Source organism: Lingula anatina, chromosome 1 (assembly GCF_051362555.1).
Source record: "Lingula anatina isolate TDL-2025a chromosome 1, LinAna3.0, whole genome shotgun sequence".
In the NCBI taxonomy this organism is placed as follows: domain Eukaryota; kingdom Metazoa; phylum Brachiopoda; class Lingulata; order Lingulida; family Lingulidae; genus Lingula; species Lingula anatina.
In genome coordinates this window covers 68,330,340-68,353,443 of record NC_141767.1, presented here as the reverse complement: position 1 = coordinate 68,353,443, position 23,104 = coordinate 68,330,340, and the positions used below count along the sequence as shown (strand labels likewise).

Sequence of the window (23,104 nt, the reverse complement as noted above, 5' to 3'; positions counted from 1 at the left end):
CTGCTTTAAACTCATCTCGAGTTATCGTCAAAAATTGGACAGTTTAAGTCAGGTGACTAAAATATCTGCAGATGACGTAGGCTGGAATAAAGAAATTGTTGACATGAAAAAAGGACACTTTGTCCAAAATCTAGCGATAATCACATTGTTGCTTCTAACATTTGGTGTTATATGCTTTAGCCCGATCATCGAATGGTATTTTTATCATGTCACAAATAGTAACAAGTACAGAGTACTTACATTTTTACTTACATTTTTTTCTTTGTCAAATTTTCGACTGACTTTGTCAGTTCTCATCAGATCTTATCGGGGGATCTGCTAATCAGTTACGCAACGGAAAAAAATAACGATCTTCCAATGTTAGATATATGAAGCCTTTGGGCTTGTAATTCAAAACCTCGATTTGTTGCAGACAGTAAATTTTCATGGTCTTATATGAATACTGAAAAAATCGCCCTATTAGTAAAGAAAAGAAAAAAAGGTGAGAGAAAATAGAAACGCGAATAGAATAACCACTTTCATTAATGAAGCAGTCTGTTCGTCATATATCCTTTTTGTCATTTTTTCTGGACTTCCTACCGGTTTAAATCAAATATAATAACCCAATATATCAAATATTCTTTCTTGAAGCTTAAAAGAGCTCACCCTAGGTGCATGTAAGTTCATGTTATGGGTTGCACATTTGACTTGACCTTGCATCAAAAGCCAAAGATATTGATTTTACATAACAGGTTGATCACATCCACGGGTAACAATGACGAGTAAGCCAAGGTGAAGACTTGGACTTGATGTGGGTGCAGGTGGGAAGAAAGATTTGTCAAAAGGATTGCTGGGGCTTAAAATCTCCAGCGACATCCTGTAAATTATTCCGTCGTTTTAATATTTGCTGCCAGTTGACGCCATTTGAGTAGGCGGAATAGGATATGTTGGTAACATTTCCTGTGTACCCTGATTCTGGAAAAAAAACGAATATCAAACAGTTATGATTGTTCTCAAAAATGAAACAAGGGAAAAAAACTTTTGTTCAGTTTTTCTTGAAAAACTTTGGTAAAAATGCAGTCTGTTCGACTGCCTTATTATCTACACTATTAACTACCGTTTGTGCTATTTTGCCATTTTGTAAGAGAAATTACGAAGTTTGTCGAGTTCATTTTCACATTGCTGCTTCTAATTCATTTTCATTAAGGAGCTCGCACCGCGTATATTGATATTACTATCATTTTTATCGTAGCATCGCTGTTTTAGAATATAAATTTCTACTGGTTTATCAAACAGCATCCAAGTACACGTACATCTATCCAGGCGAGTATTTTAAGGGTCATTTAGTATAAGGAAATGGATCCCTGAAATAGGATACTCGTTCATCGAACCAAAGTTATCAATGATGTAGACTGTGAAAATATTTTTTCCGGTGCAGAAATCACAGAAGAGTAACCACACATCGCAAACTAGTTTGCAAAAAAAGTCGAGACCAAAGGGTCTATCTATATAGTTTGACAATTGGGAATGTGAAACTAGCGTTTTGTCAACTTTAAGATCGTGTAAATATTGCACAATACGACATGATATTGTGAAGTCTGGGATTGTGTCGACAAAGGAATTCCAGAGACAGAATATACGGGTTATTAAAGTGAGGTGATCATATGACCCATACTTGTGAGAGGACAATATTGGAAAGGATTGGATTTTAAGGGGTGAAAATGTCACTTTGTCACTCTCTTGCTTTCAGACGCCATCTTATATTTTTGCCATTGAAAATAAATAACACTACGCCATCGTGCCACAGGTAGGCCTAAACATTGCCTTAATGCAAAATAATAATACTTTTTGGTATTTTGGCTATTAATAATTGCTCGGAAATTGACATACCAGAGGCGGATCCAGGATTATTTGAAGGGGGTGGGGGTGGGGGGGTCCGCAGATGCGAATCCGATCCTCTCCCCCCCCCCCCCTCCCCCCCGGCGAAGGGTCACAAATTTTCTGATATTTTAGAGGACGAAAGGTGCCATTTGGTAAGGTTTAAAACTATGATTCAGCTAGTCAAAACTCTTATTTCAAGAGAGACCATTGGCGTGATTGTGTCGGTCTACAGTGTGTATGTCACGTACGATAATGACGTAGGCGCCAAGAAAAATATTTCTTCCACTGGGTTAAGGCTGATTTTGACTGGTATTATTTTGATTACGTTTGAGATGCGAAAATAATTTCTTATGATTATTTCATTTTCCTCGTCTCGATGCAGTTTACATTTGGGGTGAAAGCTGATAAATCCATACCAAAAGTAAACTAATCGTAATATAGTAAAGTTTACCCAACTTGTTGCACAAAAGTGCAATTAACCAATGTTTCTGTTCAAAACGGTAGAATAATTTCTCCACAGTTATAATCAACGATTTCGCAAATAAAAATCAAAGAACAATCAATAATAAACAAGGCCGTTCAAAATTGATTGTGTGGTGTGCCGATCTCTCTAGAAGATTGTCTTTTGTCATTATTAAAACGGGCACTTTCCTACGAACCTGTCTGTTTACTTGCAGAGCTCCGCCCACTTCAGTCCGGAGCACGCGCATGATCAAAGCAGTGACATTAGTGTACACAACAGTACGGCGGCGGTGGTGGGTTATATTGCAATGACAGCCGCTTTTCTTGAACGGGGTTAAGAGTAAAGTGTGACCAGCACTTTTCCAGTGCGAAACGTAATGTTATTCATTTTCTAGGATTCTCTATTGACTATAGAAATATGGAAATACGCCCAAGACTGCGAGGAATACCTCGACTGATTAAACGGATAATTTTGTTTTGAGGTTCAACTCGCCGAAGATGTCCACCAGCGACAGTGTTATGGCTCTGTCAATGCACGTCAAGAGGACGGTGTGCGTTTTAGTGTTTCTTACACTTCAGTGTGTAGCTTTTGTGAACTCTAGAGGTAAGTCACAAGGTCCAGACAACTCTAAAGTTCAATGACTGTGTGTTTTAAAAGCCAAATTCCACCTAAAAACACAGTCAAAATACTTTGGACATTTCTCCCACTCATGTTTACCAGCCGATAAATTCACCTTGAAACGATACATGCAAGCACATTACAACTGAAATGTACACCGCCAGTTTAACTTAAAGTGTGATACTTGGCGGTCTACCACTAAGACTTCATTTAGGACTACATGTAGCAAGTGGGCCTAATCAAAGTCTTTGGCATATTACATGCCTGAAATGTTCCAGGTAGAGTATTTTACACTGTAGCCTAGTTAACCTCTGGTTTGGTTTTTAATTGCTCACCACTGTGCTAAATTTTCAACTTCACAATGCAGATATTAGTGCACTGAGGTGCGCAGATCTATTCATTTTGTGTGTAAACACACATTTTTGAATGCTTGCCAAACTGTACCTAAACACAACCTGCCATTGAGGCCTATTTGAGCATTGTATAATTCTCTGCCGTGTGGGTCTGGCTGCTTTGTCGAAAAGTTTCACATGCTTTCACCATTCTGGTTTGACTACGGGCAGTGCATGCACTGACTGAGTGATTTTCTTGCATGACTGACTCCCCACTTGAGCAAAGCATATTTAGACTGTTGCCTTAACATAGGACCGGTTGGTCCTGCCATGGCTTGAAAGGTCACTGCTCTGCAGTGATTAATTATACTGGCATTATGAGTATCAAAAAATTCCATTCATACTATGTTTCCCATACGTCTTCATAATTTTTATGAGAGGTTAATTGTATCATCCCATCCATTAGTACATGTAGTTTTCAGTCTTGATCTCTTCTTACAGTATGTAATTATGCTTATTTTATGCTTCTTTTAATGATCTGTTCACATTGTGCATTTTACATTTCTTTTAACCCATTTGTTTATGATATTTGTTGCATACCTTCAGGACCAATTCGGGGTTCACAAATCCCATAGGAAGTTATCCACCACACCTTGTTTTTTAATTATTCAGCAAACACTTGCTACAGTGACCGGACAAATCAGTGTTGTCAAGCACCTTTCAAAGCAGGGTCATGACAGAGAGATTCTCTTTCTCTCTAAGCATGCACATTCACCCCTTGACCTATGAATTTGTAGCTACAGAATGATTTCATTTAAGGCAAACTTACCTATGTAATTATTTTTTCTTTGGTAATTAAGGGAGTAAATTGTCTATGAATGATGTTAGATTTTGAGACACCCCATTATTTTGAGCTACAGACCGTTTACTAAGAGGTCACCAGTTGAATGAAAAGTCTTAGGCATGAGCTGCTTTCAAAGTTTCATCAGTTTTTACAACAATCCAGGTAACTTCAGATTTCTGAAGAATTTTTCCAACTGATGACAGATGGATGCATGTTTGTGAAAGCTGACTGTTTAGATTTTTTTCTGGTGTGCTGAAAAGTTTCAGTAGTCAACAAGTAATAGAATGATAATCTACCCTGAAAACTCCCATGCCGCCATTATAATCCTTTCTTCATCTAGGATATTCAATTGCTCAATCTATGCAAATGGTCCAAAAGGAAAATAGAAGATGAACTTATTTAACAAACGTCAATCTCTGAAGCAGTTGGTGAAAAGAATTTCACAAAGTGCTGTTGTGATATGTAATTAAGTGGGTTAAATTTAATGGGTTGAATTAAATTTATATTTTACAAGGCAGTTTCTTAAATTGAAGGAAACACAAGAAGTTGTTTTGTGTGCACTGACTTGTGACTAAGCAGTATTTATAGTTTTATGACTTTGAGTTGGTCCTATAACTTTCCAAGGTGTTATACTCTGGCAGTGCCTTTAATACCACTTCAGCTAGGCCAGGTCATCATATAGTGAAATGGGCATAACCTTATCCATATCAGCACAACATCCACCATAATAAATTACTTTCAGTGTGAAGATCAGATTTCAACATGCTCTCAGTTAGTTAACCCCAGAAGAGGTGTTAGGTAATTATTATTTTACCACATTTTTCTCAAGGGAAGCTCAATAATTCAATAATAGAGGACCAGGTGTGAAGGATAGCTGATGAATTCAGCCTTGTGTTGGTTAAAAGAGGGAAATCTGACCTCTACCACACCACCCCAGCCAGGTGCAATCTGTGACAGTGTACAGAAACAGGTGATTAGTTTTCTATGATACAAGCTGAGAAAGATGATTCAAAAAGGAGGGACTGTCATGAACCTTTCTGGAAGACTTGATACTTCATATTCATATGCAGATTTGTGAAGTGGATTTGAGAATGACTTTTTTCCACTTGTTGATTTCTGACTTTTAACTCCTCCAGTTGCTTTGTGTTGGAATGTACAACCTCCCACTATGCTTGTGAAATGATAAAAGAAACTAAGATATTTTGATCATTTAAGATAAAGATATTCTTTGAAATATATCCATGTTATAATATTCTGTTAAAGAAATCCACTTTATTCTGTGAAATATATAGAGTGACTTAAGATTTCACCTTCTGCCATGGAAAAGTAGTAGGAATAAAGTAGCATGACAGTATCGTGTTACATGGTTTCCTTTCCTTGATTAAGCATTGTATATTGACTCTGTTTCCAAATTCTTATTGTTTCTGAAATCTATGCAATATTCTCTTTTAATAAGGCAAGCACATGCCATGCCTCCAGGAGTTAATTTACAGCAAGATCTACCAATAAGACCATCTTATTTAACACATAAAGGGTATCCGCTGAGAAACCATATTGTGCAATATATCAGCTAGTACTGTTATTAGAGAGGATGGGTGTTCTCATCTCAAGGTGACAATAGTTGTAGTGTACAGAGGTACTGCTATGTCACTAGGGTACAGACAAGATGTCTTTGTAGATTTCACAAAAAATAGAAGGGTGTCATTATAAAATGTCTGGGTGAGAGCGACATCTGACAGGATAGACTGATGTATTTGATATACTGGAAACTCCCTTCTGTTTCAGAATGTGATTTTGCATTTAACGTTTATTGAAGAAAAAAAATGAAACCCCTGTCTTTCAGCACCTCATAATTGAGGAACAGGTGCCTGCTGTGAAATGGGATTGGAGGGTTGATACCTGTCATTGTAAAGATAATGCAGATGTATTTTCTTTCTGTACTTGGAAGTTGATGTGGCTATGAAACACTGTGATGGCATTAGCTAAGAAGTAGATTCTTTAATTATAGCAAAATTGAATCTTTCTCCTTTTTTTGGACAGAAGGATTGGCTGTGGGTAGTCATTAATTTCTATTTGTCCTCAAAAACAGTTGGTTGAGTAGGAGTTCCTTTTAAATGAGTAATAAGAATATTGAAAATTAAATTCCTGCTAGTTGCATGTGAAGCAGAGTTATGAAAGTACCATGTGTTCTTGTACCGGAAGCCTGTTTTCAGGAACAGAATCAACAGATGAATGCTGTTCCTGCACTTTTGCTCTCCTCCCTCCTGTTCCACTGTGCTAAATGTGATATCTAGCAATATATAAGAGACCAAAAAGTAATATATTTCTTTATTCACAGGATAACTGTTATAGGATAGCCATTTTATCCAGTGGGCAGTAGTATTGTTCATAAAACTATCCAGTGTTGCTCTAGGCCTAGTTCATGTATGCTGGTCAGAGTATTTGGAGTGATTTTTTTTTTTGCTCCTGTAATCAGCCTGCAATTCTACTTTTCCATTTACTTATACAATTAATATTACATATGTACCAGTGCATGGTAGGCTACATGGAAGATATTGAATGCTGAGATGTTTCATTGCCTTTTGTTGCCTTGTTTTTCATCAATAATCTGTCAGGGGTTTATCTACTTTTGAATGTCATTAATATGTTATGTGTGTGCATGATATAGATGTCTGTGTTACTGCGTGTCATCAGTTATCTGTCTATTAGATGGCATTCATCCTTGGTGTCATAAAGTTCATATACATACAATCAAGAATATCTACACGCGATATGTAAGATCCTTGTTTTTTTGACACAGGAAATATTAGCAACGTCAATGTTGGTGATATCTTTTCTGTCAGCTCATAAAGATAACTAAGGCATCATATCCTAAGAAAGGTGACTGCGTGAGTAAACAACTCACTCTTTGATCTTGCAATATTAGGGCACATACATCAGGTTTCCAATAGGCCCCCCTTCAAATAAAAAAGGACCCACACGTATGCACGTATGCATGCACACACACACACACACACACGCACACACACACACACACACACTTACTGGGCATGACATGTTGTTTGTACTCCAGCAAGCCAAATAAAGGTTTAAGTAAAATCTGTGACTGTCACCGTATCGTTTGATTCAACATGGCCGATTTGTTCTATTGATTTCAGATTTGCATGCTGGTGGTGCTGAGTTATTGGGTGTCACTTTCAAGGTGAAAATTATTTATTGAAAGGTTAATCAGATTAGATACACATCCATGATTAACCCTTGACTCCATTGATTTTTGAGAGAATTTACCATTACAGCAATCTGAGAAAATTTTTCTTTGGCATGAAATTTTGCAGTGATATTGCAGTAAAGTTGTCCTGGTTTGAAAATAATGTACTTTCTGTTCAGGGTCAGTAAAGTTACTGCATAGTGTCTGGCTTGTTTTAACCTAGGCAACCCTGTCTTTGTACCTGAAAGCATGGTGTGAAGGGGTTATTAATGCATCAGTTGATCTTAAGAGAAGGCATATTTCATAGGTGTGAAGCTAAATTTTGGCAGGTAATCACTTGTAATATACAGTGCGGATGGCTTCATCATGTTGATTGGAGATTGGTCGGTGGTCTCTCAAAAAACAAAAAAAAAAATAATGAACAAACTTTTGTAAACCATTGCCTTTTATCTGAAGGAGTGTATCTTTAGGTTCATAACTCTTTACTGAAATCCATATTTATAAGCAGTGCTACTTAATTGTCTTTTCATTTACGTAAGTTATTGTTTCGTAGGTGCAGTCAGAAAATAACTCAAGAAAATGCCATGAAGTGTGCTTGCTGAAATGGATATTATTGTTTTCTTACCTCCAGCAAGGAGGTTATGCTTTTGTTACCATTAGTTTGTGGGTTTGTTTGTCTGTGGGCAGCATTACGCACAAAGTCATGGATAGATTTTGAAGTTATCAGGATAGGCCTAACTGGGCATAGGAACAAATTATTAGATTTTGGTGATGATCCATAAATTAATTAATTTATCAGTTATGTACAGATTTTGATGAAACTCTCAGGATAGGTCACAAATGAGTCAAGGAATCAATGGTTATGATGATCCATAAATGAATTACATAATTATTAAGTAATTTATCGATTAATTAATTAATTAATTAATTAAATTTTCAGGAAAGGTCACAAATGAGCCAAGGAAGAACTGATTAGATTTTGGTAATGATCCATTACTTACTTGCTTAATTAATTAATTGAATTTTCAGGATAGGTCACAAATTGGCCAAGAAAGGAATGATAAGGTTTTGGTGATGGTCAATTAATTAATATATCAATTAATGAATTAAATTTCAGGATATGTCATGAGGTAAAAATGATAAGATTTTGGTGATGATTAATTGATTAATTAATGGTCAGTTATTAGTTAATTATTTGCTTTGGCAGAGGCTGCACTCTCTGACTGCTTTTCCAGTTTAAAAATGCTTTCATTGTATTTGTACATGTGTGTAGGAGGAGGAGGAGGGGGGTGTAGCCTTGACCTAACTTGGGAAATGACAAGGAACCTCTATCCAAAGTTGATTCAGAGTGGACCTTTTCACCAAAAAAGTGCAGTCATTTTGAACCCCCTAAACCCCTCTACCTGAGCCACACTCTCCTGTTTTGTTCAGAAGTATCACCAACCATTTTAACAATATTTCTAACCAGTGTGTATTCTCTTTAACTGATACCACGACTCTCTCATCCCTCATTCACCTCCTCTGTAAGACCACACAGGATTGCACTTTTATGGAGCTTTTGTATCACATGTTACAAGGATATATTGGTTTCATCAACAAAGCTGCTACTTGACTAAAACATAGTTGATGAATTTTTTAGGATTATTCTCATTGTATGTGCTATATTTTTTGTGGGGAAAAGTAGGACTGTGTTTGTTTTTTAAAGAAGTTAATGATGATCATCAGATGCCTCTTTGAAATTCAGACCACCCATCCAGAACTTAAGCTTGATTTGCTACATAGTATACATTCTGGTGTCACTGTAAACAACTACCTGTAAAGTGTAAGACAGATAAAAAATTCTTGAGAAAGGGGTGCTGTAACTGTAGCTGAAACTCTGTTCATTGAATTTAGTAGACTGCAGTGGAAAGGATTTTCAGTGGAATTGTATGTGGAGGCGGGGTGTGACCGGGGGGGGGGGGGGGGGGGGAGAGGTTGCAGACTGACCTGACGCAGGACATTATGTAACAAATATTGATAAAGTTCATGCCAGCACTGCCCTCTGGTATCCAGTATTTAGTTGAGGTGTAATAAAAGTAAATAAAGAAATGGCTATGGAACTGGATCTGTGGAATAAATCCATGTTAATCTTTTCAATTTTGCTTGGGGAGAAGATAAGCCTAATGTATTCTAGTTTTCAGCAGTATCAGATTGGACACAGATATTTTATTTTTCTATAAGTAGGAGAACATGGAGCCTAGTGCAGGGTTGTTGCAGTTAAAAGACGCCATAATTGAAACCTGGCATGTGTAGAATTTCACAATAGGGCTGATTTTCTGAAACTAGATGCATTTATTTTGGCATAATGAAATTTGATAAGGGATCTGTATCTCCTTTATCTCTGGTGTTAGAGGCTGTGGTGGGCAGAGGACCTCCCTGGTACTTTTGTTTTCAAACACAAACTTAAGTAACAATTGGTGATATGGTTTGCTGAAGACAACTCTTTTTTATGGGGTCATGTCTAAGTGCAGGCAGGGGTTGTCACATGGTAGAAATATGAAATTGATTTTTATTGAATGGAATGTTGGACAAGGTGAAGGTATTTGTTTAAATTCTTTGTATGACTCTGTATCAGTCTAATTGCAAACATTATAAAAATAATTCAAAATTAAATATATAAAGGAATAATTATAATAATGATGATAATAATAAATTTATTAATAAACTTTCAGTTTTGAAGAATAGTGTCTAAAATGATGACGATCAACATCTTGATAATAATGCTGCCATTTTTAATAGACCTGGGTAAAATTTGATAAAGGTCATTTGGTGATATTCTACATCCTACCTGAGTGGAGCCAATGTTTATATTTAGCTCAAGGTTATCTTATTTATTACCCTTAGTTTTAGCCATTGCTAACCAGGCTGACATTAAAAAAAAACTATTACAAACTTAGTACTCTAAAGATAATTTATAAGGTTGAAGGGCAGGAAATGACAATTCAGATGATGAAAAAAGACTTCAAAGTGTTTCCTTTATATGGGGGAAATAAACAGGACAGCATGGGTACTAGGCAGGGCTAGGTAATTTTATGCAGTTTTGGTGAAAATTGGCATAGAAGGTGCACAGCTTTGAAGTTTATTATTGCCAAAATGTTCTGGATAGACAAGAAAAACTTTTTCACTTTTTTTTTTATTTTTATGTGAATTATGAGGAACTTTGGAGTTATTTTCTTCTTAACTACAACATTGTTTATCTCTTTTATTAAAATTGGAGAAAGTTATGAGGCCTTGTGTCAATAATTTTATTGGATTTTGTTTTCTGTAGTATGGAAAAGTCTGACATGCACATGCATAAAGAAAGAAACAAAAGGACTAGATTTTGACCACTAACATTGCTGTTAAATTTTAAGATTATATATGATGTCACCCGTGATTATGGTTAAGTTTCATGTCACATGGTTATTATATAAAAGTTGTATCACTTATCAACTGATGACAAATATTGTCAGAATGCTATCTCATCTTTGCCGGAGATCATTGATATGAAAAACATTGCCAAATATTTGGCCAGACGGTCATAACTGATATGGCAGATTGGTTCAAGTGTTGTTTGCCGGACACACTGATATTTTAGGGACCGTTCACTATGAATTTTGTTGACCTAGCTTATGTGCACTAACTCCTTGGAGACTCTTGCTGAATGCAATCAGATTGACAGATTAACATGCATCCTCCTGGAATTGAGTAGAATATAGAAAAGCTGGTGATTATAGGAGTATGTTGGAAACAAAAGGAGGTGTGTTAGGGTGCTTTCCCAGAGATTTAGATCGATCTAAAGATTAAGTTTTAGATCGACCTAACTCCCTGGGGGTTCAGGCTAAATTGCAGTCAGCCGAGCGGACACCATAGTTAATTACCCCCTTACAGCTTTTAGTAGGCGGGACAGACGCTTAAGCCGGCCAAGCTGACAGTAATCTAGTGAGACTCCCCACAGGGATAGATCGATCTAAAAATCTATGGAAATGGGGTGTTAGTCACTTGTTTGTGGAATGGACTTCTCTTAACCCAATAGAATGTTTTAAAGTATGAAAAAAGATTCTCACCAAATTACATGTTGGATGTACCAGTATCTTCTTCACCTGACCCTCTCCACCTTTTTTCACGTTTGAAAAGCATAAATTTATCTTTGTCGGTCTTTGATTTTTATCTCTTAAGTTAAAAGAAGTTCATTTATCTTCACCCATAAAATGCTCATTAAAGCACATCATTCGTGATGCACTTTGGTAAGAATACAGGCTTAGCACGAGAGATGGTAGTGATACAACACTGGAGAATGCTTAGAAATACGAGTGTAATTTGAAGAAAATAATTTACAGCAGAGAAAAGGCATATATATATAAATATATATAGTGTGAAAATATGATCCTTTGACAATTGAAATAATTGCAGTTAAATTTGGTTCCATGCAGCCTGGAAGATTTTGACAACCAGATGCAGCCTTAGACAAATTATGAAGACCTGTTTTTCTGGCATCATTTACTTCTTGGTGTTGTCTATATATTAGTTACCTGTGCTATTAAGCATACCTGTACAGGTGGGTGGATACCTTACCTGGGCTCCACCTGCCAGTCTACCTGGACCAGCTTAACTAAGACCACATAGTTCACAGGGTTAACCAGCACAAACCTCTTAAACATCCTTCTGTGGTTGGGTTAATGACAGATATTGTTAACTGCATCACCCTAATCCTCACTGAATCCTTGCCATTTGAACTTGTGCTGGATCCAGCTGAGGGATTTAGTAGTTGAAAGAACAATGGGGATTTTCTATTTGGTACATTTTATTTTGTAAACTCACTTGAGTGAACCCCAATCAGCTGAAAACAAATTAAATTTAACGTGGCTCACTTTGGCTTGTGAAGCATTTCTTCATCATTACCCATTCTGTATTACCCAATACTTCATTGAAAACTGAAAGGGAAATCAAGAACATACCTACAAGAGGAAATAGGAAAACAAATGGGCTTTGGGGCTTCAATCAATAAATTCAGTGATAATCAGTGTATTTAAAAATACACACTTAGTTGGCACACGGTCATTAAATACACAAAGACACTAAAATTATGAAAAAATGTTTGGCTAAGATCAATCCAATTGAACAAGTGTTAGGATTTGGGGAGACTGTTGAATGTTTAAAAACAAGGATGTGTAAGAAAGTGGGAATACTATGACTTAACTTTCACTACTTTCTTGCAATGTTTACAGGCTATAATGTCTGCTGAATTTCATTGTAGAAAAGATTTCCCAAGAGAAAATATTTTTGCCAGGACTCACTTTGCATTTCCTTTTTATCAGGGTGTGGCAAGTGGTAGCAATGCTTTAAGATAATTTGCATTTAGTAGAATTTTAAAAAAAGGTTTTAGGATATTTGTACTTGTCTGACAGTCCTGTGTATGTCATGATTGATGGGGTTGTGATTCATTTCTGAAAGACTTTTTTTTATTTTCTTCTTCTCCCTAAGACTTGTGTAATGACTTTATTGTGGCACCACATTGTTGTGTAAAGAATTGGAACTTCTTAGTACCTAAATGAAAAAGAATGCTTTCATGCAACACCTATCACTTAGCTTTTCATGCCTGTCTGTACCAGTTACTTTTTTTATCTCTCTCCTTAGTTTACTGCCAGAGAAATGACAGATTAGGAGATAATAATAAATATCCATAGAAAAAGTATATGTATGTGTGTGGTAAGTAAGGAATATGATGAACAGGATCTATTTCTGTAAATAATTTAGAAGAGCATTTTTATTCATTTCAACTGCGTGCCTCACCCACTTATATTACAATAGTTTCATGCCCCATTGCCTTTAAAAAACTTGAGTAAACAGGGCCATTAATAATAGAGCTGCAGAGACATAATTTTGTCAGTGGATAACAGTAGACAGAAAAATGATGACAACTTGGCATTTGTGAGCTTATATCAAGGGGGCAAGGTATTTTTGTGTGGATTCTTCGAAATGGTAAAACTGTTCTTCAAATGGTGCTATTTGTGGATTTTAACCCTCCCCATCCCTTACCCCTAAATTAAGAAAGTGAGAGACAGAGAAAGGGAAATGAATGAACAAATGAATAAATCAAAGAAGCACATTGAAATCAATACATGTCACAACTACTATGTCACTTAGTCTACAAACAAATAAAAAATGAAGAAAAAAAAACACTGTCAATTCAATAGCTCAGCTTTGGGCACATCATCATTTATTACCATATTTTTTGATTCATCTTTGCCAGAGGCATTGGTTTTTAACACAGATAGCTGTCTCCAATTTAAATTTTGAACCGAGTGTGCAATTTTCATAAAAGGGTAAACCCTTTGTCACTGTGGGCTGTAACCTGTGAAATTTCAAAATTAAAACCCAGCCAAGTGTGATACAGGGGTGTGCGTCTTGTGGGTGGTGTACCCCCAAGTGTGCAAACATTTTAACATGCAGGTTTACCACTGTGTAGCCACTATTCATGATAATCCCACAGCCTGGTTTGTAATGTATTAGCTTGTTATACTATACACAAGGAGACATGGTTGGCAGGCTCTCCTATAGGGCCCAGTCTACTCTATCTGGGAAGCTGTAAGGCAAGATGGTTTGAATAAAATGTGCTGAAAGAAACCGTTTTCTATAGAGAGGGATACAAAGGCCTGGACAGGGCGTGCTAGGCCAGGGTTTGCCTTAGATGGACAGTTGGTGAAACTTTATTTGTCAGTATTCATGCTGCCTTGGAGCCAGTGTTAGTTATCTGAAAGAACCTGACATAGATGCAGTGCCAGTGGGTGATGCTATCGCCACACTGGAGGGTGAGCTTATTTGAATTTTGCCGATTAACTGTTTAAAAAAAATAGTGCCAATTGTGTGGAAAACATCAAAGTCAGGTTGTGTAACACTATCACTCCCTAACAGCCATACGGAGAACCTTGGGTTAAGGGAGCTGACTCTGGCTTGTTAGCCTCAGTGAAAGGTATAATCTAAAGGAGTATAGATGCTGCATCCCTTGGCTTTGGTCCACAGCAGTTAAGGTGGTCAAAGGCAACTCACAGTGGACATACACAAAGATGTGACACATACTCCAGAGCATATGTGAAGAATGGGCTTGGGCATCTTAACCCTGCTCCTTGGTTCTAGTAAGTATTAACAGCCTGTATTAAGTCCGTATTCTTTCCTAGTTTGTTATATGTTATCACGGTGGCTTTACAGAAACTAATATTTGTGTTTGCCCAGAGGTAGTTTCGCTCAGAAAGTCATTACAAATGGTCTCATAAGCAGGGTTCAGGCATAATGCTTTGGAATTCTGAAAATATTTTGGTCATAGCTGTGTTATTACATGCACGGTTGGGCACTTTCTTATTTTTCAATAAGCAGAGATTTAACTTTTGATACTTGGTAGGGTCTGTGCACATTTTGTACAGGGAAAGGCAAGATCAGTTACTTTTAGTGCTAGCCATTGTGTTGGAAACCATGGACTGTGGCCACTGCTGAACTGGTCAAAAGTTATTGAAATTTTTTTTGTGTGCGCAGTTTGCAAAATAAGATAAATAAATGTAAATTTTATTGTTAATGACATGGATTATGTTTAGTTTGAGGAAATACACACAATATCACCCTATTCTAGTTATGGAAATGCATGCAGGGTAAATTTTGTAATATTGATGTGTTTAAATCGATGCAAGTTCTGAAGCATCATCAACAAATGGCAATTATGCTCAGAATTTACATCACAACAGCGTGGTAACTATGATGTTGTTTGTTGTTCTCTGTTGGGCAGTGGTTAAGCCAGTTGACTATAGTGGTCTGAAGTACCCAGGGGCAATTATACACAGTGCAACTCACAGTGTCAGCTTCCTATGATGAATAGACTGGCACTTGGAATAAATTTTGTTGGAATTCCACTGTAAAATATGTGATGTTATTTGTCAGTTGTATACTGTCATGAAGTGATTACTTAATATAAAAAGAGTGATGAAAAAGTTTTCTTATCTTGCTGCTGCAACAGACATTTTACTAAGCAGCATATTTCATGTGACTTATAATCTAAATTCTTGTTTTCTGCCATTCGCTGCTTATAAATGCTGTTTCATGTAGCTATGCATTATTTTAATTTTTGCTGTATCTATTGAAAAAAAAATGAAAAAATCCAACCCTATCTTTTATATACATTTATTACATGAGGAATGTCATTTTAAAATCATTCTTATGACTTAACATTTCAATTTTTGAAGAGCCTTCATTTTTTTCTTTTATGAAAGATTTGGTACATTCACTGACAACTTTCTCTCTTCTGCTTATTTACTCTTTTACATAACTTTCTCATCTTTTCATTTCCCCAGAAAATTTAATTTGCCACAGATCTGTAGCCCCTCATCTTAAATCTCTAGCTAGGTCTTAGGAGAAAATTAAATTTAGCAGAAATTGTTAAATAGAGATGATGATTTAGAAGAAAATTCTGTGAAATAGCTGTAACTGTCATTATTCCCTGTCATGCTCTGTTCTGTATGAAGCAGTCCTTACAGGTCACAAGGATGGCCAAAGCTAACTTACAAGTCTTGTTTACTAAGATTTACCTGAGGCATCATGTTCCTCTAGCCTTGCTCAATGATAATAAACAGATTCCTTTAACACTCAAGAACAATTTACTTGATCTAATACTAAATCAGTTTTAGTATCTAATCAGAAGTTGAGTGCTGAACTCTTGTTATTTTTTTGACAAAATTGGAGGGAAAAAATAAGACATAAAGAGATATATCTATTGAGTTAGATCATTAAACCTTTATGATAATGGCGGCTGTCACTTCACTAGTTAAATGACTTCACTTCTTTATAGAAACTGTCATCTTTGACCTAGGTCGAACATGCGACATCTACTCTGACTGTACTGTCACTACACAGTGTCTGCTGTCATTAGAGTTCAAGTGATCATTAGAAGAAACAGCTTGTGCTGCTTGAGAGGTTATTTGTTGGCTTCTGATGTATGGGACATGTCAGGGGAAATGAAAATATCAGTTTGCTGTTTTGTTTAGCTGCAATATTGACTTTAATGAACAGGCTGGCTGTTTAACATTGATAAAATATCAGTATTGTTTACAACACTATAAATTCCACTGATTTTAATGGAGTTTACTCCAATGAATGAATCTATCCAGCTTAATGTTTTACAGAAGTTTATATAACAGGCTGATTTGGAAAACCATGTTGCTTTGGAAGTCGTATGGCAACGTCATGCAATTTAGATAAGTGGTGAAGGCATTATTAATCTTCCTGATCAGAAGTCACAAATGCTAAGGATCTTTGAAATCAGACCTTTGCCTGCATAAGTAATAGCATTGCTCACGGTCTCAGTTTATGCTGGTAGAAGAAAGTATCCTTTGTCATTTTTCAAAGTATGCATATGTTTGAATTAGAATTTCACAAAATCACAGAAATTTGGTAAGAAATAAATAAATTATTTTCTTGACAGAAGTGGTATTGAGAATAAAGAAGAAAAAAGAAGAGAAAAACTGTGCATTTATTAACATACCAAGACTTTTTAAGCCTTTAATAGTTTATATTAGTATGTGTAAAACTGGGCCAGTGGATTCCACAATAACAAAGAAAAATGGGCACGAGATTTTAAACATAGATCAAGGGGGAATTTACAAACGCCCATTACTCATAACCTTTTTATCTTGATGGTATATGATACTGCCTTCTGGTTACAGCAGAGAACATGACACTGTCTCTTCAGACTCTTGTTTGATCACTGTAGATGAGGGGGTATAACTCCCAGCAACTGGTTATTCTCATCATTGTGTACTTCATCAAATGTCTTCTTGTTTTTTATTATGTCCTTGAAATCTGCCCTGAAGTTGATAATTGTGAAATTTAAGTAAGACATGCTTGTATTGTGTTGTGATGGGCCTTCTGGTTATACTCAAGTCTTGTTTGTAACTTGAAGGAAGAGCAGCCAGCTGTGTCTAACAAGCCTGGAAACTGCAGGTTCTGAGCACAGATTAAAAAAATAATAATAATGGGGAAATATTTGGATATTTAAATGAAAGAACGAGCAAGCAACCAGGTGTTTTATCAGGAATTTAAATATAATGAAAAACAAAAAGCCACCTGTTTTCAGTTTCATATTCTGTGGTTGACGGGGCACTCATGAGATGATTCATATCTCATCTAAAATAAAGATTGGCATTTAACATAGTTTCCACCTCATCATCTTCCCGTTACATTGTTCAGATGGAGGCATTCAATTTAAAAAATCATGTATTTTTCCACAAACATGCAAAGTTTTAATCAAGTGTAATTTAGTTCTGACCAGAAAATGACAAGTCCCATCCAGCAGGAACATTAGTGCCTGTTGTTCACTTAGTGAGAAGGTTAAGTAAATGATCCTGCCTCATCAGTCATCAGGGCCTGGTATGTGGTACCTGTGTACCCTTGACCTGCTACATTACCACTAATCAGTATCAAAATAAAAGAAACTCCTAGATACCACTTAGCAAATGTTGCACTTGTCTATTTTTTCAAATGGAATGTAGAAAAGTCTGCTGGAAGTGAATGCAAAGATTATTGGTAATTACTAGTATTCCCTCCCCCCCCCCCAAAAAAAAAAAGTGTTATGAGAGTAAAAATGATTAAAAAAAAAAATTCGCTTATGAGAAAAGTGTTTTGGATACAGTGTTTAAGTATTAAATATTTTTGTATCTGATTTTCTTTTGAAGTCTGTTTTTGTAAGTACCTTCATAAGTACCTTTAATACATTGTACTTAAAGTGGTTGCTCACTCTCATACAGGAGTGAATGTTATGCAGCACCATGCCGATACCAAATGTGCACTAAGCATGCTGCTGTAATATTGCCATTTGGTAGACCACAAAAACCACAAACCAGACGATCAAGTTAAGTGTGTTCACAGGATTAAATAAGGTGTCAAAACCACAGTATCAGTGCATAATACTATCAGCATCACATCGTTGGCTTATAGGAAGAGAGTTTTCATCATCAAAGCTCCATCAAGAATCACAGCAGCTCATGTGCAAGAAAGCCATCTATTCAAACTCCCCCTTGCAACTCTTTGACGGGAAAACATTCAAGAAAACATTTTTTCCACATAACCCTTGCCTCAAAAGCTCTCCAATCAAGCAACCATTGACCCAGAGTGACTGGAATTATTTCTTTAACTCTATGGTTTGTAATTGAAGAATTTGAGTTCTTGGTTCCTCCTGTTTCATTCAGCTCAGGTTTGTTTATGGAGACATTGAACAGGCAATGAGTGAGTGCGTTTGCATGGCAGGGAACTGTATAGGGGATGACAGCCAGGTACAGCTTGGGATAGGTGTTTAATGCATGCTTTAAAAAAAAGTGAGTGAAAGAAGCCAACGGAAGTGCGGTGAAGTGAAGTACAATTTATGGCAAAATGCATCATATTACAGAAATTGTTCAAGTTTTTGAACACTGATATGTTGCTTGTGTAGAAAATTACAAATATATTGAAGAAATGTTGAATTTGATGCAATTCAAGTAATTGTCATCATCAGTTATCAAGCACTTTATGAGCTCAGAGGAGTTATTATTATAGAAGTTGACAGAGACACAGACCTTGTTTAGTGGAACTACAGTATTTCTCAAGACTATTATACCTGGCTAGTTTTCCAATGTTATAACAGGCTATCAATTAGCCTAGATAAGGCAACCAAAAGCCCATTAACACTTAACTTAAAAAGTGCTTTACATAAGACATACTTGATTGGTTTGTGGTTAATAGAGCTTAAAATGAGGCAATTTGTGGATGGCACTTGAGTCATTATTGGTTGTCAAACCCCATTAAAGATAATGGTAGGGTTGAGGATAAGGGATGAAGAATGAAAACCTGATCTGTGTAATCTTTGGGATTTTTAAAATCATTTATTTAGCTCTGTGTTTACATCAACTGTAGAGCAGATACTTTTGTGGCAGTTGAATGGAGAACCAAGTTACGGGATTGCATCTCTGTGTCGTCTCATGTTTTATTTTAATTGAAAAGGGCCTCCATTGAGATTTAAATATAATCTGAAAAGTGCAGGTGGTTAGGACATTTATCTAACCCTAGGCCACTTGAGCTGTTTGCAAATAACACCATTGTTGTTTAATTCCAGAGGAAAATGCAGGTTTTACTGAGGGAAATCAAGTTACTTGGTGTGTACAAAGAAAAATTACCCCCTAAAGATTAAATTTTATTTATGCAAGGCTGAATTACTGAAAGAAGGATATCTTTATGTCAGAGCCAGCAGAGGATTTTTATAGCTGTCACGCTTTATTTTGTCATTGTTCAAGCAAAACTTACCTAACACTCTGTGATGGCCAGTGATAAATTGAACCTATGTTGTTAACTAGGTAAAAGCATGTGCCGCAGTCTTTTCTGCTGTGTGTTAAGGGATCAAGTATTACCTGCCCACCACAGACTGCCAAGGTGAAGGATACTCTGGGACTGGACATTTGTTTGCTTGATATTATTCCACTTCGATTGAAGACCAAATAACATTTGTGTTGAGTAAATAAGCAATGTAGGCTTAGCATTTTGCTTTGATTTGGGGGGTTAAGTTTGAACAAAGGGGAGAAATAACTTTTGCTGCATGGTGAACCTTGGGAGATAGTCAAACTGGACAATGCCTGTTCAGTTAAGTGGACGCTTGGGTAGTCACTTCAGTATGCTCGTGAATTAAAAGGATCAAACTTATGTTATAATCATTCACCACAAAACAGAGGTGATATTTTCATTCTAAGATTTTCAAAGAAAGAGGACAAAAGTTTTGAAGCACCTGTTATCTTGCCATGGAGGAGATGTGTATATGCCAGCCTTGTTTAGCAGCACTGATGTGTTGTTACTGCATGAATGTGGGCAGTGTGATCCTGTATGCAGGTGAGCTAGGAATGGTTCGGGAGGGCGGAGCTTAGTTAGGGGCTGATCTTTTAAGCTGTTCGTAGGTTTTGAACGTAAATGTAAAACATTTACATTTCTGGACTTTTCAAGTCTAAAATCCACAGTTTCACGTGTATGTTACTGAAGATATCTTTGAAGCCAAATCCACAAGTTTGTGTTGATCTGATTGATGTTGCCTTCACATCTGCGTGTATCACCTATTATCAGTTCATACTCCACTTAATCTCAGTACACGACCACAGCTCATAAGAAGCAGATTGCACTATTTGTCCCCTGGTTGATAAGGCTTTGAAGATGTGAAATTATTGGTGATTTGTGAAACAAACTCGATTTTGTGGTTTCTAAGTTGATGTGAACTAAGTAGTAATTAGCAAACAAATATTTTTCACAGTAATAAAAGACCTGTCAAAACAGTTGATAACAAGGAATGTGAGCATGAAAACAATTCAAGAATTTTGGCATAGACAACATTTATCAAAAAGTAAATTTAGAAATCTTTCCATGTTAAAGATGGAATGAGATGGTTTGTCCCATTCAGTAAGTTAGCTCACTGAGTAGTCAGAGGGAAAAAAGGCTTTCCTCCCCCCTCCATGTTGACTGACTACGCTGAATTGAAAGAAGTGACCCAAAGTCCTATTTCTAAGCGGATATGAATGTTTTATGTTTGTAATTCAATATTTTAAATCTGTTGGATCTGTAAATGCTTTGGAAGGGGAAAGGCATTGTAATAAACCCAAATAGGCCACTTTAAATTCTCAGTGTGCTTAATTTAAGGCATTCCAGATATTTACTTTTGTTGCAGCAGAAGAAATAGTAAAAGTTTTTCAATGAATTAAAAAACTGTGGTTTTTATATTGATACTCACATTTTAATTTTTCTTTAAAATAACACATTTGCATTGTCTCTATTTACTTCCAGACTTACTGACAAGCACGCTGGTAACATTTGAAGAATTTGTTTGTGACTACAACTACCTCGATGTGACGTGCCCCAAGGAGACGGCCATCAGTATCCAGTTTGCCCACTATGGTAGACAGGTCCCAAACTCAGAAATGTGCCCCCCACGTGCCAAGTTATCCGATTTTTATGGCAATAGTCGTGCAGATACAAACTGCCTGGCAACTTCATCATTAGAGGTGAGTGTCTACATGTGCTTTGAAATCTTTATATTTTTTTCATTTTAGGAAAAAAGTATAAGCACTTGGGATGATGAAGGCTATTTTGACAACTGAGTTAATACACCTCAGCATCAACAAAAATTATTTCCAACCAAAATACCCAAAGGATGAGCAAGTTTCACCGCCTTTTAACATTTTTATAACAGACTACTAGCGCACCCTGTTGTTGGAAAGTAGGCAGATGGGATTTTCTGGATAGTGAAAGTTTTCTGGTTGGAACCCTGTGCATCATTTATGTCATCTTTGAATGACATTACTTAACATTTTCCTACTGTCTTGCTGGGAGTTGAGGGCTAGAATTTCTTTTTTTAAATATATTTGATATGTCAGCTTACAGGCATGCTTTAGAATAAATGTGTTGCATGTGTAAAGGTTATTTGGGTAGTTTAATCATTCCTTTAGAAGGTAAAGATAAAATAGTTTAGTGAGTGGTAGGAAAATACACATTACCTATCAGTTGAATCATTGTTTGTTTTCTACACTGATATCTGCCTATTCTCAAATGAGGAAGTTGAAGTTGAAGCATACATTACAGTAGCGAAAAAAGCTGCTGAGTAATTACCAATTTGTGCAGTTATTGATACCATACAGTAATTTTCTTGTAACAGGATATCTCATCATTATAACTTGTTGATCCTTCTATTATAAAGGTAATTTTAGATATGAAATTGCTCATTAACTACCAAAGAATTGCCCCTTTGTTGGATGAATCTTCCAAATTTGACAGTTTTTTATGATTCCCTTAAGTATGCTATTCATATGAAATCTACGGGATCCATCTATATATGTGCTACTTATGTAGAAATAGTCTTTCATTTCTCACATCTTTCCAACTGTCATGAGTGTTAATTTGTTATGTTCAAGGCTTAACAGTTGACAAAATGAACAGACCTTTAAAATACTCGTAGTGGTATTTGCATGCACTGACATCAGCACAACCGTGGACTTCTCAGGAAATTAAAGGATAACCTTGGAGTCACGTCACCCTAATGCAGACACAGAAAACTTGTCAACTCGATTTGTTGTTTTAAGCCATTTTGCTATGGTCATGACTCTCATATTGATTTTTCTGCACAAAATATTACCAGAGTTTTAAAACGAGTGTTAGATTAAAGATTAAAGAAAGTGAAAATCGGAGTTATATCTGTTGATCATTGATCTAAAATCTTTGCCAAACATAAATTATGCTTTATTAGATGTGCTCTTGCCTGATCCTAGCAACACCTGTGAAAGTCATCTTTCATGGTATAAATGTCAAGCTCATTTTGCAAAATTTCTGTATCTGCATCACAGCTCATGTGAAATTTCATGTCTGAAAAGATCCTTTTGTTTTTTCTTGGTAATAAAACATTTTCTTGCAAAGTCAGTCCTCAAGGGGCTGGTCCTTAAAAACCTTTTTTTGGAGAGCAAATAAAGATTTTAGTGAAAACCCCATTCTTTACCTTGTAAAATAAATATCTAGATATGCCTGGCAAAGTGGCAAGTTTTTCTAAAATGAAGATAAAGTACAATCTGGGGAATTACAAATTTAACTGCTTCCCAAAGTAATGCATGCCAATTACTGAGGTCTTGCCAGACCTATCATTTTGTTCCCTGAGACAGCTCGTTCATCAGTTGAAGTATTCTTGTAGCTGATGGTTATGTTGAAAACTAGTAGTGACACCTATTGCC

At 36.3% G+C, this 23,104-nt stretch overlaps 1 protein-coding gene across 5 annotated transcripts in view; it reads left to right on the top strand.

Annotated features, from left to right (window-relative positions):
• The first annotated feature begins 2,579 nt into the window (after nt 1-2,579).
• The window catches only part of LOC106153192 (uncharacterized), a 39,072-nt gene continuing 18,547 nt past the window's right edge, over nt 2,580-23,104 (top strand). Inside the window, exons 1-2 of one of the 5 annotated variants that reach the window (XM_087002637.1) lie at nt 2,580-2,926; nt 21,174-21,391. In XM_087002637.1, the coding sequence (XP_086858763.1) occupies nt 2,821-2,926; nt 21,174-21,391 (324 nt within the window). In that variant the 5' untranslated portion in view covers nt 2,580-2,820. Of the gene's footprint in view, nt 2,927-14,193; nt 14,480-19,461; nt 19,511-19,860; nt 19,879-19,937; nt 20,235-21,173; nt 21,392-23,104 lie in introns of those variants that run through there. The other 4 variants (XM_087002639.1, XM_087002640.1, XM_087002641.1 and 1 more) reach the window with 4 other exon arrangements.